At 42.5% G+C, this 15,472-nt stretch overlaps 1 protein-coding gene across 1 annotated transcript in view; it reads right to left on the bottom strand.

The window, feature by feature from the left end:
• The window catches only part of arhgef38 (Rho guanine nucleotide exchange factor 38), a 28,068-nt gene that overhangs the window by 8,901 nt on the left and 3,695 nt on the right, over positions 1–15,472 (bottom strand). Inside the window, exons 2-10 of the mRNA XM_088341875.1 lie at positions 5,623–5,807; positions 5,298–5,415; positions 5,069–5,216; positions 3,195–3,212; positions 2,925–3,124; positions 2,705–2,835; positions 2,530–2,634; positions 1,594–1,698; positions 345–716 (exon numbers count right to left, since the gene is read on the bottom strand). Of these exons, the coding sequence (XP_088198001.1) occupies positions 345–716; positions 1,594–1,698; positions 2,530–2,634; positions 2,705–2,835; positions 2,925–3,124; positions 3,195–3,212; positions 5,069–5,216; positions 5,298–5,415; positions 5,623–5,807 (1,382 nt within the window). The remainder of the gene's footprint in view (positions 1–344; positions 717–1,593; positions 1,699–2,529; positions 2,635–2,704; positions 2,836–2,924; positions 3,125–3,194; positions 3,213–5,068; positions 5,217–5,297; positions 5,416–5,622; positions 5,808–15,472) is intronic.

Consider the following 15,472-nt stretch of genomic DNA (forward strand, 5'->3'; position numbering starts at 1 on the left):
CAAAAACAACCTGAAGAGCCGTTTGGGACCCGAAAGAGCCGGTTCTCTTTAGTGAGCCGAGCCGAAGAAGCCGGTTCTCGAAAAATTCTACTGACTTTACTCAACTTCGTTCTACTTTGACATGAACTTCAAAATACCGCATTTAGAAAACAGCGTCAGGGGAACCTGTGTATTTTTTATCTTAATGCACTGTAACTTTGACTTAATTCGCTTCTTAATTAGCAATTTCGAGCCCTGATTTTTGTGAGCTGGCTAGATTTTCTTGTGCGCTGAGAACGTGCGGGCAGTGCGCGATTGCTCATGCGCGCAGCTTAGAGGGAACATTGGTGGGCGGGGAGGCTCACTGGTAGCTGCTGTATGGAGGGAGCAGCGAGCAATATTTCCTCCATCAGGCCTCTGAGCAAGTCGACAATATACACCACACAGTTGGTGAGGATGGCATAAGCAGTCATGTTGAACCGTTGCAACTCCTCCACGAGCAACGCATTGAGAGCCTCGTAGTCCCTCCTGGCAGGACCAGGCGGGTCTATGGACGCCAGGCAGGGAGTTGAAGAAGAGGTAGAGGACGGAGATGAGGGAGAAAAAGACGAGCGCTCAAGCCGACTGCAGTAATCCAAAAGTTTGTCGTAACGTTTCTGGATGAGCTTTTGCGGCGCGGTGAACATGGCCTGAAGAGATGAGAGTGGGGCGAGGACCAGATTCTCCATGTTGGTTTTCTGTGAGAAGACCGTGTGAAAGTTCAAAGTAAATAAGCGTTCCTTTCACTCGTTCAGTCTTAAAGCACAGGTATCAAACAGGCGGCCCGTGGGCCAGATCAGGTCCGCTAAGGGATTGAATCCGGCCCGCGAGACGACGCTCAGAGAAGCGCAAGAGAAAAACAAGCTGCAGGTTGAAATATGTCAACTTGATGTTGACAAAGCCAGGTGCCTTGAACAAAGACACTGTGCTTGTATTTCTTTCTCTCTCTCTCTCTCTCTCTCTCTCTCTCTCTCTCTCTCTCTCTCTCTCTCTCTCTTTTCCACCCCTTTTCTCCCACTCTCTATCTCTGTCTCTTTCACTCTCTGTGTCTCTCTTTTTCTATTGCTTTGTTGCTCTTTGTCTCTTTCTTCTTTCACCCTAACTTCCTTTTTTCCTTTTCTCTCTTTTCTCTTTCTCTCTTCCTACGCTTCACACTTTCTTTTCTCTTATCTCTTCTTCTGTCTTTCTATTTCTCTTTGGATTTCTTTCTTCCTCTCCCTTTCTTTTCCCCCTCTCTCACGACTTTTTATCTCTCTTGTTTCTCACGCTCTCTCCCTCTCTCTCTTTGTCCCATCCTCTCTCCTTTTCCCTCCCTCTTTCTCTTATTTCTTTATCTCTCTTTTTCTTTTTCTTTAATCTACTAGTCCGGCCCCCGACAGAATGTTTGTTCTATCGTGTGGCCCCCGAGTTAAAATGAGTTCGACACCCCTCTCTTAAAGTATCCAACTACATCAGAGGTGTCCACATTTTTCCTCTGTACACATATGTAAATGGCCTGTGGTCATAGAAAGAAGAACAAAGGTTGCTGTGACTTTGATTCAAATTTCAAAAATCAGTGTTTTTTTTTTGACTCACGTAGTGTTCATAGGGGTCATCTTTTTGGGTGTTTGATGAGCCATTTGAGTTGTTGATGATGCTTTCCATTTCATCGACATTTGTAACAGCAATTGACACCATCTCCTAAATTTAAAACATTCATGAAGTCCAAAACCAGGCAAACATCTTAAAATGAATACATAATTAGTCTACTACGGAGAAAAACAAAAACAATCAATTAATAATAATTTCCTTTGTATTGTCATTCTTTGTAACAATGTACACAGAACGAAATGTCGATACACCTGACCCGTTGTAGCGAGCCGATGCAGCCGCAGCCAACAGAGGGCGCCGCCATTTTACCAATGTTATAAGTCTTAGGTATGACTCGGCCGAGGCGCGAACCAGCGACCTCCCAGTCTCAAAGCGGGCGCTTTACCATCATACTGACAAAGCAGACATTTGGAGGGTTTCAAATTCTGAATTATAAACTGGGTTGGGTAGGGTAACTTCAACTTGATTACTTTCAAGTACTTTTGGATTACTCCAATACCAAATATGCAAATTAAAGACAAAAGAAACTAAATATGAATAAAATTACTAATTTTTGTGCAGGCTTGGGGAGTAACAGAACACATGGAACGGCAAAAATGAAGTTGGCAAGCTGTTTGGATTTATTTTCATTTTGTTTCTGTCACATTTTATGTTCGTTTTGCCGGAGATCAAAGAGATCAAAGCCAGGAGAGAAAGCTTACCACGTGTTGTGAGTCATAATTTTATTCGTATTTAGTTTATTTTGTCTTTTATTAGCATATTTGGTATTGGAGTAATCCAAAAGTAATTGAAAGTAACCAAGTTAAAGTAACCCTACCCAACCCTGATTATAAATCATAAGGGATTATTGCAGATTGAATTGATAATCGTCTATTTGTCAACTAATCGATCTGTTGCACATCTACAGTAATCTTCACCAACCTGAGTGTACTGCAGGTAACATTGGACATTCTTAACCAGCTGCCTTACAGCTTTCTCCAAGCTCCTGAAGAGCTTCTCCTCCCTGTCAAACACTTCATCCCTCACCTAAAGGCCAATATAAAACACACAATAGTGTTTTGAAGGTAGACATGGTAAAATGTGTTTGATTTCTTACCTGTGGTTCAACTCCTGTCAGGATCTTCAGATAACCTGCGAACCTGTCACCCTTTTTCCTAATGGAGTGGATGTTGAACTTGTGGAGTTTGCGCAGAGTTCCTTCCTCTTCAGAGTTTTTATACTTCATCACTAAAAATGCGGATGGTCACAATGGGGAATACATTGGTTGGTTAGGTTACATCAAACTGTAGTTCGTCCAATTGGTGTAATCACCTCACCTATGTCCTTGCGTCTTTTAAACTCATTGATGTTGATGTTTATGATCTTGACGGCAGTGAAGGCCTCCTGCAACGGACGGAAATCGGGATGGTCTTCTGGGGTGGCCTGCCACAGCTCACCTAGCAGCAGCGGGTACTTCATAATCCTCTGGACTGGCTTGATGATTAGTGAACCCATGTTTAGCAGGTGGGGCTTCCCTCTATGATGCAAAGCATTCATCGTAAACAGACCCCCAAAAAGTTCAGTCTTGATGTCTTGAGGATACTCACTCTTGGTCGTAGAGTTTCCTGCAATTTCAAAGAAGAAACAAGATTTGGATGTGTTATTCAACACTTTGTGAGAACATACAATTCCGCAATATACATCCCCATTACAACAGTTGAAGGTTGTAAAGTTGGCCGTTTTGGATATGTGCATTTCTCAGAATTCATTGCAATGAAAATAACCTGTTTTTATATTCCTAAATATAAAAACAATCTTTCTCACACACACACACATAAAGTAACGTTTCAATCATCAGTCTAATTACATCTTTTATACGTTTATCAATCTTATATTCTTTTATTGTGAAGTCGTGCTCATGTGTGTGTGTTCCTTTTCCTGTATTCACTGACAAATAATAAACCACGCCTACGGAGTGGTAGTTCTGTTCGCCTAGAAACACAGCCAGATGAGCATGGGCTCCAGCTACCGAGAAGTAGTTTTATAACTTAATATCTGTTTTTATTTGGGTAATACAGCCACCAAAGAGTTTTTATAATGTTTAACTTTAACAATGGTGGACACAATAATGAAGTCCTGAGATAAGAACCTGGTCTCGAGGCAAAGCAATTGACCACACAGTTAAAACCTATCCTAATAACCTTCCAATTACCACTTTGAACCAGGAATTTAGTTGAACAAGGTAGATGTATAACATTACAAAAACTCTGTATGCATTAGACCGTCTACATAAGAGCTACTCTAGTTCTCAGAAATTTGAGATACGAGACGTCTTTCCTGTAGAAACCTTGTCCTACATACGAGAGAAAATCCAAGTTAAGATAAATTTCAGATGCTACTGCTTGAAGGCTGGGTGCTCTAGACCCCTCACAGTCAGCATTAGTCCGTCCCAGTTAGCATGTGCGTTTCCCTCATTACAGTCCTCATCCCGTGTTATTGTGTTGTGTTTTTTGCCATGTTATCTCGTGCCCCCTTACTCTTCCCAAACCTCTCTCCGTCACTTCACCACCACCACGATTACACCTGCATTAGCAATTGCCGGCTTCCTCCATGTAAAGTCCTCATAATAAACTCACATTTTATTTTGTTAATATCTTATCGGGGTGGATGGGTATTTTGATCCCTTAACCACTATGGTTGTAGGGACACCATAACCTGTGGTGTGTCTTGGGGAAGTACAGCCCGGTGGCGCCCTTCCCTCTCCATGCCAACAAATGTTTCTACTTTATTTGAATGTTCAATTACTATTTGAATGCATTTTAGTGGTCTGGAAGATGTGTTTAATAGCTATTTAGGGTTACCTTGGATGACTTTAGGAGGCTGGGAATGGATTAATTGGTTCTCAGTTATTTCTTATAGAGGATATTCGTTTGAGATACAAGAAGTTCTAAATTCAACCTCTGTCCAGGACCATTTTATTTATGTATTTTGTGGTTAAGGTAACCTCTGCAGACCCAGAAATATAAAATATGTAAATGTTTATACAGTCTTGTTTAACTTAGATTTTGTTACAAAAGACAGGCTTCAATTGGTTTATCATAAATCACCTCTCCTCCTCCCAAGTCCTCACAATTGAAATATATGGCAGTCAATGTCAGAAAAGTACTGTTGTCGTAGGCTTTATGATACTAGTCTCACCTCCCTACATGATTGTTTTTTGTTTCTTTTTCTGGGAATTTTTGTGCGACACTACTTCCCCTCAAAACATTGTGTATCTAATTACAATTACTAAATGACAGTATTTTTTCAAATCATTCTTGTAATTTACCAGAATATTGTGAGACTGAAGGGCCCCACTGGACACGGTTTAAATCAGGAAAAAATTGAAGTTCAACAACTCCACATATTGTTCCACCTACGCATTTCCACTGTTTCAGGAAGTTGCAGCACACAATGAATATTCCTAGGAAGTAATACTTACTTCATTGCTAATACACATGCGGTGAAATGTTGCTTTATTCCTTCCTCTTTCTCATAAGATTCCAACGCCATGTTGGCGTCGTCGTGATGGTAACAGTAAATTTTGTACACATCCTCTAAAGCTGCCTTTGCTTGAATGAATACTTCTCCTACACAAAAAAACACAACATTTTAATTATTTTCCTTGATTTTTTAGCATCGAAGAATAAGGAACTGGCTGTGAACATCACCTATAACGATAGCCTCGGGATCTGGATCAGATGTAGCTTTCTTCAGTCGGTTCAGTAGTGCTGCTGATACCTCGCAAACCGTTTCCATGTTGGTGAATAGACGATCTACATCCACAACCTAACACAGCACAGTGGACAAAACATTGAATACATCTAACTAGCCTCGAGAGCTCCAAGACAAGCTACGTCAAAAAATCCATGTTTCATAAGCAAACAAGAACAACTTAGTGACTTCACATAAATACACTTAGAAAAAACGGGATTTTCATTCAAGATTTATTTCACATAATCGTTTATCCGTCGAGATAAGAATGAAGTAACGCACCTCCATGTTTCTAAGCGGCTTCACCACTTCTCTGATGCACAACTCCAAGTCAGTGAGGTAGTCTTTTTCAGTCTGCGTTAGCTCCTGGATGACTTTAGATCTCCGTTTCATTTTTCTTGAGCGAACTTCCTCGGGGTCCAGCGCTGGCGAGGCGGGGTTGGACAGGTCGTGCGGTGTCATTTTTTCTGTGGAGGAATGCTTGCAATCAGTGGGAACAGTTTGGGTGAATTGGGGTTATCATTTTATTGCACAGATGACCCACGTTAGTCTCTTGACAAGTTTAATGTGATTTTGTTTTAAAGCTGTCATGGTTGCCATGGCGCCCAATTGGTCCCCGCCATGTGGCGCCAGGTTCTGTCACGGTTGCCATTGCGCCCAATTGGCCCCGCCCATTGACACCAGCTGAAACGCGGTGACAGATTGCTGCCGGACTACTCAAATGCGGTCTTGCGAGTTGGTTGGTGTTAGAGCGTCTGCGAAACTTCTGCTAGACTCTGTGTGATATGCCTAGTCCTGTGAATCTCAGTTTTTGCCTGTGTTTTGATCCTGTTTAATTTTTGGGCCGATCTGTTTGATTTCAACCTACTTCGATCCCCGGATCGAGTGTGCGCGCAGTTCTCTTCTCCCCAATAAATTGTGAGTAACTTTACGCGATTGGGTTCACATTCCTGTTTCCTGTCCTGTGACAAAAGCGTTTCTGAAAACTATTTGCCAGGCTAATACTTTGATTTATCAACAAGGAAACAAAAAAGAGCGAAAAAAGAGCGAGTAAAATGAGCTGTGCAAGCTGTCCTTGGGGTATTTAGATGCTATGTATTGGGCATTTTAGACCACGGCAATTGAATTACAATACCGGTTGGACCATACTTTGGAATTGGGTAATGTAGCCAGGTTAGACATTATGGACCCAGCAAATGGTAGGCCATTTAAAAAAATCTTAAACCGCTTATCTACTGTTACAGGCAAAAACTCACTTAACAGCATATCAATCATATACAGTAGGTCACATATGTCAAAGTCAAAGCCCAAGTCCCAGATCTCCCCCCCCAAGAAGATGCTGAGATGATCTACTCATTATACTATCATAGACCAGGAATTGTATATTTGTTTTCACTGTATGATTCTTCACCTTGCACATCATTTTATTGTAGTTACTTGAATGTTGGAATATATTTGTTAGCTTTTCATTAAGTTCACCAGACTATATGCGCCACTTTAACATGTTTCAACATTCAATCAGTCTGTCCCGAGCTTGTTGCTTCATTTTTTGTTTGGCCCTTCCACCAGTTAGACTTTGACACCAATGATTGATAGAACTTCAACCCTGTAAATGTTTTGCCAGTTAAATCTAGGTGTTTCATTGCCAATTTCAATTTTCAAAGTTGAAATGTAGATATGGGCGACAGTGGCTCAGGAGGAAGAGCGCTCGTCTTGGGATCAAGAGATCGCAGTTCGAATCCCGGCTCCTCCGTGTTACATGTCGAAGTGTCCTTGGGCAAGACACTGAACCCCTAATGCCCCCAATAAGCAGGTTAGCGCCCTACATGGGAAATGTGAAGCACACTGAAAAGCGCTTTGGGAAGTCTTGACTTGAAAAGCGCTATATAAATGCAGATCATTTCATTTCATATCCCAATGTCTTGGACCTATTAGCAATGCTAGCTATGTTTCAAAACCACATATTGGTCAAACCTTCTGACAGACCATTGTATTATGAGGATTGCATTCTCAGTGTCAAGAACTGAAAGAATTTGTGGAATCGTGCAAACTAAGATTCTCTCTACAGCTTATGATTTTGATTTGAGGTGTAGTGGAGGCCACGGGCTCGGCCGCTTGGCCCTTGGGCCGTGCATTGAATAGCTCATTCTTGGATGACAAAAATATATGTAAATCTCAGGAGTATTATTGCAAAGTCAAAAAGGTGCTTGTCCTCTTAGCCATTTAGTTCTTTTTAGGTTGTAATATGAAACCATTTTCATTTGAAATGTTTTGTATCAGAAAGGTCAACTCTGAGCTGAGCATCTATGTGGGCGACAATACCTTGGAGGAAGTGGGGCTTCCAGAAAAGACAATTATGCTATTTTTAATCATTTATGCTTAGTGTTAATATAGTGCAATGTGTCACTGCATATAATCATAATCCAGTTATATCCTTTTCATTCTTAGAAATCATGACATTAACGTTTCGATCAAGTTTATAATTTAACTGCAATTAATGAATCTTATAAATATCCTTGAAGGTACTTATTTAGTTCTTGTTTTTTTTTCACTTGTCACCACAATATATCCATTCATCTAGTTGTTATAGAATCTCTACATTGTTTTAATGTCAGGACCAGAACGGAGACAGGACCCATTCGCGTAACGTTTCTCACAAGTTTTATTGGGAAGAAGAGAAAGTATAGCACACACGATCTGGAGATCACTAGTTGCGGGGAGCAGGTTGCTCAGACGCGGAAGTGGTATTTCCGTGGCAAGCAATAGCGGTGTTGGAAAAAACAGGTCAGTAGCCGGTACAAGAGAGCTAAAAGCGTGGTCGGGATCGGAAACAAGTCGAAAGCCAGGAGAGGAGAGTAGACGTGGTCGGGATAAAAAAAACGGATCGTTATTCGGGACGGGAGAACAGACGTGGTCGAGATCAAAGCGGGTCGTAATTCGGGACGGGGGAGCAGATGTGGTCGAGATCAAACAGATCGTAGCGGTAGACAAACAGGAGCAAAAACACGGGATAGGCGAAAAAGGGCTTGCCGTGTAAAAACAGAGATTCGCAGACGCACCGACAAAGGGGGACTGACAGGACAGAGTTTAAATACGGACAGGGAGCCAATCTGTCAACAAGCTGCAGCTGGTGCCACACGGGTGGGGCCAATTGGGCGCCATGGCAACCATGACATTTAAGTGGTCTGATTTACTGTTGGGAGGAAGGCCTCAAGTCTTGTATTGAGTCTTATCAAACCACCTGCAGGATTAAGTCTCGATGAAGGACGGGTGTGAAGCTGGTGCGTTGGGAATTTTCCATTAACTCCTGTGTTCCGCTCCTTTGGTATATAAAGAATTAGCAGCCCTTTTGGGAGCACAATTGTGAGACCATTCAAGCTTTGTTCTGTACTCACAAGCCCAAAATATTCCGTTTGATTTATTATTTGGTTTATGTAATACACGTTTCAAACTGCTCACTCCAAGGCTTTTTTTTTCATCGCTCTTGTCTCGCGACCCGGATGTTGATTCGAACATGCAGAGGAAGAAAGTTTGTCCTCCTTCAATAGGCAAGTTTAGCTCTCTGCCCATGTAGCAGACATAACCCCAGAGCTAGTTCTTCTGGGGTAAATACAATGTTCTAATATTACTAGTTTTTGTTTAACAGTCATCGGTGTTTGGAGCTAAATCGAGCTGCTATCATTGCTATCGAACTAAAGGCAGCCATTTTGCGATAATGAAAAGGAAATCTTCACAGAAAATCGGTGGCATTTTTGCAATGATTTCAAAATCGACTGTTTTGTCCAAATGCGTTTAAAGGCGTTTAAAGCTTTAAGCCCAACGCAAGAAGCCGCTAATGTGCTGATCCATCAGGAGAGGGCATTTCTTCAAGGAAAAAAACTTTGAGCTGCCTGCAATATTTCATGCTGAGCTAATTACTGTGACTGGAGCGCCACGAGGCCTCATTTAACACGCCAGTCAGGCTCCTACTTTTTTTTATGGCTCACACCGACTAATCATCCGGCGACGACTTGACTTCAGGCGGGAGAGAAGCGGCCTTGCCGGCTAATCGATGCCACACGCCGCTTTTGCTTGGGGAAGGATTGAGGGCAAAGCGGAGGCTGCAGGGGGCTCGTGTCAAGTTACAGAAAAAATCGCGCTGCTGATGTAATGTACCGGCGTGCTTGGGCATTCCATCTGCTCAACAACCATTAATAAATGCACACATCTGAGAGCCTGCACTCACACATGCTAACAAAAATTATGACCTAGACCATGACATACTCAATGTCCAAGGGCATAAAGCATATTTATCTATTTATTCATTATTCTTTTTGTTTGTTTATTTTCTTGTCCATTAATTAATTTATGTCCAATTCACTTGATTTTTTTCAAAACTCATCAAATTATAAATTGCAAAATATTACAGTAGAACAGTTTTTTTTACCTAGTGTTCTAGGGCACACTGTGTGCCGCAGGTAAGTGGCCAATTTTGTCGAAATAATGAGTTTATTAAGACGTATGCCAATGCCACCAATACCGCAGCGCTGAGAAGCATAGTTCACAGGAAGTGGAGTTGGATTTAAGCACAACAGCAGAGGCCGTAACAGAAGGCAATGGAAATAGAACTGCGCCTTGGTCCACTGTGCAACGGTCGTGAAAATACGGTAAGTGCCATTTTTTTGCTTGATAAAGCCGTTTAGATTTGCCGCTGCAAAATAATAAATCAAATCATGTAAGAATCATTTGCACAATAATATATAATAATACACGGCGCTATACAGTATATTATACATATATACATACATACATAGGCAGCACGGCGGGGCAGTGGTTAGCGCGTGTGCGGCACAGTTCTAAGGTCTTAAGAACCTCCTGTGTGGGTTCAAATCCAGCTACCGAACTTCCTGTGCAGAGTTTGTTTGTTCTTCTCGTGCTTGCGTGGGTTTCCTCCGGGCACTCCTGTTTCCTCCCACATTCCAAAGACATGCATTTCAGGTGGATTGGCCGGTCCCAAATTGTCCCTAGGTGTGAATGAGCGAGTGAGTTGTCTGTCCCTGTGTGACCTGCGATTGGCTGGCAACCAGTTCAGGGTGTCCCCTGCCCTATGATTGCTGGGATGGGCTACAGCACCCCCGCGACCCTTACCCTACTGAGGATAAGCGGTGCAGCTAATGAGATGAGATGAGACATACATACATTTATTATAGCACAATCGCCTGACACGCGAAAGGTCCCCGTTTCCAATTTTATTGTTTGGGTCGTTTGTGTGCCCAAAATCAAAATAATTGGTCTCACTATCTACCTTCGCCAAGAGGCAAGAGAATTGTTCGCCTCACTCTGCATCGGCAGACGCTCAGCACAGTAATATGTTACATACTACTTGTAATATTCAAAGTTTGATGTGAAAATTCAGCAATTTTGCAAAAATAAATTACACAAATTGTAAAGTTGAAAAACAAATTACTTGAAAAATGAATAGACATTTCGATTTAATATTTTTAACTGTGTGTCAGAACCGGAACAGATGGTAGACCCAATCGCGTAACGTCTCACACAAAAATGTATTAGGATATTGAGGAAGTCAGGTGCGAGGAAACAAACGCCAGCGATCCGCTGATCGTTGGACAGGAGGAGTGGGCAGCAGACGGGATTGGAGCGTGATCGAAATACAGAAGAGGGACGGAGGATCGGAGCGTGGTCGGTGGTCAAAAACGGGTCAATAGCCGGAGACAAACGGGAAATCAGGAACAGACAAATTGGAAACGGATGAAGACGGGAACTGACGGAAGCCAGAGTCAAAGTGCTTGCTTTGCGTATGCGTAGGGCCACTGACGGACTGACAAGGAGTGACTGGAGCTCTGGGTATAAATAGGAGGGAATCAATCAGGCAACCAGCAGCAGCTGGCGCCAAACGAGCGGGCACAGGTGAGTGCAATGAGTAATCATGACACTGTGTCATCCCCTGACTGCACATCACTTGGTTAAGGTCAAAAGTATTTCACATACAAAGATAAAGGTGTATTTCAGGTTCATCTAAGAATGTGACCAGAAAGAAACTGACTTAACCTGCCAAGCAGTTAGCCTCAATTAATAGCAAGTTATCAGGAAAAATACCTCAGAACACGCCCAATTCCCCAAGAAGATTCTTGTAAATTTGTTTTAGGGATATGTGACGAGCAGACGTTAGCTGACTTCGATCGTAAAAAAAGGGCAATTGGAATACAGTTCTACCCAATTGACATAATTTCAGTCAGCCTTTTACAGTAACATGGTTCTGTTTGTAGTACTTGTATGTATTACATGAGCTCATAGGTCACGTTGCATCAGTGGGCTAACCTGTCCTGCAGGCAGGTGACGTCTTTTTCGAATCCCACGCAAGCGCGCTCACGAGTTTCCTCTTTCTGGTGAAGTCATCGCTCAGTCAATATTTGCAATGCTAATATCCCTGTAAATATGTAATACGCTTTGTCGGCATGTGAGCGCGGCCCTCATCCAAAACAGGCGCGGGCGGCAGGTTTACTCAAAACAAGAGTTGCCAATCGTGCAGGTCTGTTGGGGGTAAACGGAAATTGCCGAAAAGGACTGGAGTGGGATCGGGTGAACCGTAAGGGTTTGCTGAGAAGTCCATTTTTTGGGATATTCGAATGTGTGTGAAAGCTGTCTTATCAACAGTGTTGGGACTAAGGTTCCTTTAAAATGCATTCCTGTAACGCGAATACTTTTTCTCTGGAACAAGTAGTGTAACGCGTTACCAGTAAAATATTGTAACTCAGCTGCCATTACAATATGGTGCATTACTCTGTTACTTACATGGATCACAAGTGACTATGTTCTCTCATCTGTATCTGCCACCATTTTGCCCATAATGTATCACTGCAATGATATCACTAACTAAGTTTAAATATACCTTCATAGTGCGCCTGATTACAGGAACTGTGGCACTGTCCCAAGCACAATATATGAGGACTCTATATTTTTTGTCATTTTTTGTCAAAAATAAAACAAAATACTGAAATCAAGGGTCAGTTTAGATGAGCATATTTGGTTGTGGGTAGGCAGTGCCTCCAAAAGGGGGTGTGGCCTATACAGGAACAACAAATTGACTCAATCGATGAGGCTAACGCGAGAACAGAACTAACAGTAAAAGTGTGCTGAATTTTGTTCTTTTTGTTTGCAAAATTATGTTTGCAATACTCGGCGACGGAGTGGTTAGCGTTTCTGCGGCACAGTTCTGAGGTCATGGGATTAAATCCAGCTACCAGTCTTCCTGTGCGGAGTTTCCATGTTCTCCCCATGCTTGTGTTGGTTTTCTCTGGGCACTCCGGTTTTCTACTACATTCCAAAAACCTGCATGTCAGGTTAATTGGCCGGTCCAAATTGTTCTTAGGTGTGAATGAGCGAGTGAGTTGTTCGTCTCTGTGTGCCCTGCGACTGGCTGGCAACCCGTTCAGGGTGTCCCCTGCCCACTGCCCGAGGACAGCTGGGATGGGCTCCAGCACCATTGCGACCCTAATGAAGATAAGCAGTGCAGACAATGGATGGATGGACGGATGCTGCAATACAAAATGCCTGAAAACAAAAAACACCTTGTGCAGGACCGATAAATGGAGAATCTTAGAGTGGTCTGAAGCCAAAATTGATATGGATATGAAGTATCTCTGCTAAGTGTTCGTTTGCAAGCTCTCAAGACTGTATAATCCACCCAAAGAAACAGGAACGCTTCACTGCTTCCACTGCTTTATGTTCATGATTTCATCTATTTATTTTATCACGTGGTTATCCTAAAGTAGTTTTCGGGGGTCGGATTCATTGTAAGTGTATACGGTAATGTGTAACAAGATAGTCCGAGTGGGTGTCAGTAATCTGGGAGGGTAACAGAATTACTATTTAAATGTAATAACTCATGTAGTAACTAATTCCATTTTTTCAGTAATGCGCCCAACACTGCGTATCAGTCAACCAGCAAATAGGAAGTAAGCAAGTTTGAGGGTCAACTCAGCACGCAGGACAAGTGTTGCAGGAAAGCCAGCATAGTTTTGACTATAAGGGTGATGTCACTTATTTGGCCTGAAGTGCGACATTCCCAACCATTGACTCCCGTAGACAGGTTGTCTGGGATCATGTGTGTAAAAACACTGCGTCAGCATATTAACCTGCCCAACTACAACCATTAGTGCATACACTCAAATCATTTGATTCCGTTTAGGTTAACCCTCTTAGGACTTAAGAGTTTAATGTCACAAGACTCAAATTGGACAATAAAGGAGGTTTTGACGATAACATTTCCATTGAGAGCTCCATTGCGTCTGGGATTTGAAGTCAGTCGCAACCCTGTTTATGGTGATACAGAAAAGCCAGCGTAGGAGAAGAGAACTTTCAAGTTCTGTTTTTCAAACAAACTGTAGAGCAGGGGTGGCCAAACTCTTTGAAAAGTGTCAGAAGGGCCAGGAGGTGGAATTTTGTTTTTGTTTTTTTGCATCGAGTAATAAAGTCTGCAATGCGATACCTCGGCAAAACATGGCCGCTGCTATTTAAAAAAAAACGTATCTCATTTTTGGCGTGTCATGATTACCGATGTGAATCACCTGTGCCCGCTCATTTGGCGCCAACCGCTGCGGGCTCTGATTGGCTCCCTGTCCCTATTTAAACCCAGTCCTGTCAATCCCCTGTTGATAGTCCGTCTGCAAACCTCTGTGTATACAAGGGAAGCCTTTTTCGACCACGACTCCCGCCTGTCCCATTTATGCTCTAGTTTGTCTCTGGCTACAACCTGTTTTGGTCCTGACCACGTCTCATCTCCCGTCCCGACTTACGAGCCATTTTTGTTCCCGACTACGTTTACTCTCCCGTCCCGGCTTACGACTCATTTCCGACCCCGACCACGCCTTGCTCTCCCAGTCCCGGCTACCAACCAGTTTTCCCGTCCCTGACACCGCCATTGCTCGCTACGGAAGAGTCACTTCCGCGTTCGGATCACAATCCGTGTACGAGACCAACTTGCTTCCCGTGTCCAGCAAACACCAGATCGTGGGCACAGCCCTCCCCCTTTCCTTCAATAAAACCTGTGGTAAACGCTACGTATTTAAGTCCTGTTTCCGTTCTGGTCCTGACATGGTCTTTTCTTGTAAGTTTTAGTGACCAAAGAAAAATGAAGCTAGATACTGTATTTCAATGTTGGTGACACTGGGAATAAGAGTGGAACCAAACACCACTGTTATTAGAAAGAATTAGAATAGAATTGTACTTTTATCGTCATTCTTTGTAACCATGCACACAGAACGAAATGTCGATACACCTGACCGGTACAGTTAAACTGTACCGAGCCGATGCAGCCGCAGCCAAACAGGGCTCAGCCATTTTAGTCATTAGTCGACGAAACCCCCCAATTCCAACCCTTAATGCCGAGCGCCAAGCAGGGAGGCAATGAGTACCAATGTTGTAAGTCTTAGATATGGCAGTAGTATAGTAGTACCCTTTTAAACCAAATATTCATCATATTTTTAACATTTGACAAGCCGGGTCAACAAACCTGGTGGGCTGTATGTGGCCTGCGGGTGGTAGTTTGCCAACCCCTGCTGTGGAAATATCTTAATACATTCGTATTGTGCGATCGGATGTTTTTGTGAGTGTCTGTTTTACCCTTGCACACTTAGAACTTGGCCGCATTTGAGAGTAACTTGGTTGCCGTGTCAAGCCCTTACTTGTTGACATTTGAAAATGTAATCTTTAGTTAGTGAGTTATTCATTTTGAATGTATGTACAGTACATGTGCTCAACATGGCAACACACAGATTGCCAAAGCCACTTCACGATGCGAATAGAACAACGTAGATTAAAATATTTTGTGCCATTGACTGATAGTAACGTGAAACATCTAATGTCCTCCAAATTATTCTTGTAGTGAGCTAATCCTTATTTTGATTCCCAACCAATGTTATACAGACCGATTGCAATCTGGTTAATAGGCTAATTCATGGCAACTAATGGTTTTACTAGATTTGCAGGGAATCTACACAATAAAGTTACTTGGGTGTAAATTGATAACAATAATTTGTTAAACAGTTGACCAATACATTACTCTAAGCAATTTTCTTTGTTTCTTTTTTCTAAAAAGTCATTTTTACTTTTGTTTTGTTTTGTTTGCAAAAAT

Source organism: Urocampus carinirostris, chromosome 8 (assembly GCF_059441175.1).
Source record: "Urocampus carinirostris isolate Australia breed hairy pipefish chromosome 8, RoL_Ucar_1.0, whole genome shotgun sequence".
NCBI lineage: Eukaryota > Metazoa > Chordata > Actinopteri > Syngnathiformes > Syngnathidae > Urocampus > Urocampus carinirostris.